Here is a 2,606-nt window from a genome sequence, read left to right on the forward strand (position 1 = left end):
AAAGGAGAAGCCCTGTTGGATGAGGATTTCCTGGCAGATGTTGCAAGATGACTTGCCTCTAAGTACGAGCGGCGGGATCTCGGGCGATCATCTTGAACCTGCATCAGAGGTAAGCAGTTCACCCCGGACAGACCAACTGTCACGGCAGGGAATCGGATATTTCCAGCTGGAGAAAAGTCTCTGAAAAGGGGACGCGCGAGGCAAACAATCCGTGAATGTGGCGTTTCTGGATAAAAGTCATTGAAAAACGACGGGCTGTTGCCTTTTGCGTCCCCATTTCATCGACTTTTCTCGAATCGAAAACATCCGATTCCCTGCCGTGTGTATGCTATCCGACGACATTCCTCGGGAAATTTCCACTCTTTTCTGAGAGCGAATGGTAGAACACAGAAGGAATGGGAGGATCAGATAGAACGGAGTCACCACACTCTGATGAGGCCGCGCGTTGACACGAGGGACAGGCGCCGAAGAAGGGAGAACTGCCTCTGGCGCCGGCGTCCAAACTTGAACTTGGCACTCCTTGTCAGGGCTCCACTCGTACCAAGCTCCCAGAACCATCCATCACACAGGACACCCGGAAACTCCACATGAATAGTCATCTCTGGTACAACATCGAAGACATCGTATACAAAGTGTTCGAGCTGCTGCAAGTGGACGTCATAAATGCCAGTGGCAATGTGCAGGACGCGACCCTATGTCGTCAAGCGCTTGCTCGGTCAGCTCGGTCCTGCAAGGCTTTCGCTTCTTCAGCACTGACAATCCTATGGAGATCTCTGCCCAGCGACCGACCTTTGCTTGAGCTGCTGTATATCCTTGGCAATGTGGAGAGCTTATCCGACTACTCTCCCACAGCGTACAACACCGGCATCGGTCTCAGCGATACGCCTATCAATCTTCCTGTGAGTGTATACTTTGCGTGATCGAGGCGCCGCTTTTGAAATCTACGCGCATCGCAGGTCTTGAGCGTCCAGGAGAATGTAAGAGCACACCCTCAGTGGCAACATTTCTTGCGGCATGCTTCCCATGTTTGTCAGATCAGATTAGACCCCTTCAGGTCGTCCGCGGGCTCAGCTATCTGGCCAGAGATAGCGTTCTCCATGGACGGTATCCTGATATTACCTCGACTCACCTCGGTCTATGTGACTTCCATATTCTCACCCTTGCGTGGTCATGTCCTCTCTTGCCATAATCTTGGATGCCTTGCTCTCATCCATCCATTCATACGGAGGCTCCGGCTGCGACTATCCAGAAAGGGCAAGGTCGATGAGGCACTCCACCGCATCATGTCTCATATTGCTGCCACGGCCCAGAGCCTGGAATACTTCCGCAGCATGTACTCTCCCGCGCATCTTGGCGATCCCGGACTTCTAACCCACTTAACCCGTATACGCCACGTGACGATCGATGGCGATATCCATCCCAGCGACCTGCGAGATGTGGCTAGACTCTCTGGTCTCAAACATCTGTCCATCCCTGTTTCCCCGTCATTCAGTACTGCCCGTCTCGTCTCCTCATCCATAACGGATCTCCGTGTGGAGGATGCTTGGAACGTGCTTAGTGGTTTCTTGGAACGCGCGCACGTTCCACAGCTGCGGTCACTCCATATCACCACAGAGAGTTCCGCGAAGTCACCACTTGGGGCAGACACCTCTCAGCTCCTTCACATCGTGGCTGCCGGGTCACGACGCTGGAGATACTGTCCATCAAGTGGCAGGATGACTGTGCGCGACGCGTGGACGCCCCCATCCGCGCGCCGTACTGGGCGGGGCAGCTGGCGGAGATCACGGAGCCCCTTCTACCTCTGTGCGCTCTGCGTGAGGTGTCGCTTGATTTTGGGGGCTATGACCTCGAGTACACGTCCCGAGACGTGCAGGCGCTCTCCAAGGCCCTGCCCAGCCTGGAGGAACTCCGTTTGTACTTCCGAACGGCCATTGGGCCTCGCTCCGGGATAGAGTCGCTCATCCATTTCGACAATTGTCCGCACCTACACATCCTGCATCTGCCAGGGATTGATGCCGCAGACGACATACTTACCGCGGCCGGGACTCCTGCGGCCCCGCATCCGACTCTGCACGAGCTTGTCATTGAGCGCGTGGTCTTCCGAGGGACGGATGAAGCCAAGGTGTCTGCAGAGATGTGGCAATCCATCGCGCGACAGTTCCCGAAGGCCACTCGACACGCCACGATCGGTCCGAAGGATTGATGAGAACGTTTCGGTACGATCCGTACTAGACGACGTTCAATGTCCCCCTATCGCTGCTGCCCCACCAATTCACGTTCCGTCCACTTGTCAGAACAGTTTCGGGTTACAATATGACAAGGTCTTAGATTGCTCGCAATCCATACAGTTGACACCACCCGTACACATACATTCACACCCGACGACGAGTCCTCCAGTGCTCACACTTCCGAGCGAGTAACGTGCCCTTTCACCGTCGCCCCGCTGTCCAGCAACTGCGTGACCCCTACTAGTAGCATCCGGGTGCCCATCGACGCTCCCAACACGCGGAGACGGTCACACATTGCTCGTGGACCGACTATGGACTTCACCGTCGTCGCCCATCTTTGGGGCATGGTCCACAACCCATTGAAGAGTTCCTAGCCAT

The 2,606-nt window shown here is 55.4% G+C and overlaps 1 protein-coding gene across 1 annotated transcript; it reads left to right on the top strand.

Annotated features, from left to right (window-relative positions):
- Nucleotides 1-587: 587 nt before the first annotated feature.
- DICSQDRAFT_180671 (uncharacterized protein) lies at nucleotides 588-2,203 on the top strand (the record flags this gene model as incomplete). The annotated part of the gene is made up of 5 exons (XM_007365747.1): nucleotides 588-715; nucleotides 782-899; nucleotides 957-977; nucleotides 1,035-1,530; nucleotides 1,590-2,203. The coding sequence occupies 5 exons, from the start codon at nucleotides 588-590 to the stop codon at nucleotides 2,201-2,203; spliced, it is 1,377 nt and encodes a 458-aa protein (XP_007365809.1).
- Between the last annotated feature and the right edge of the window lie 403 nt (nucleotides 2,204-2,606).

This window comes from Dichomitus squalens (genome assembly GCF_000275845.1).
Source record: "Dichomitus squalens LYAD-421 SS1 unplaced genomic scaffold DICSQscaffold_14, whole genome shotgun sequence".
Classification (NCBI taxonomy): domain Eukaryota; kingdom Fungi; phylum Basidiomycota; class Agaricomycetes; order Polyporales; family Polyporaceae; genus Dichomitus; species Dichomitus squalens.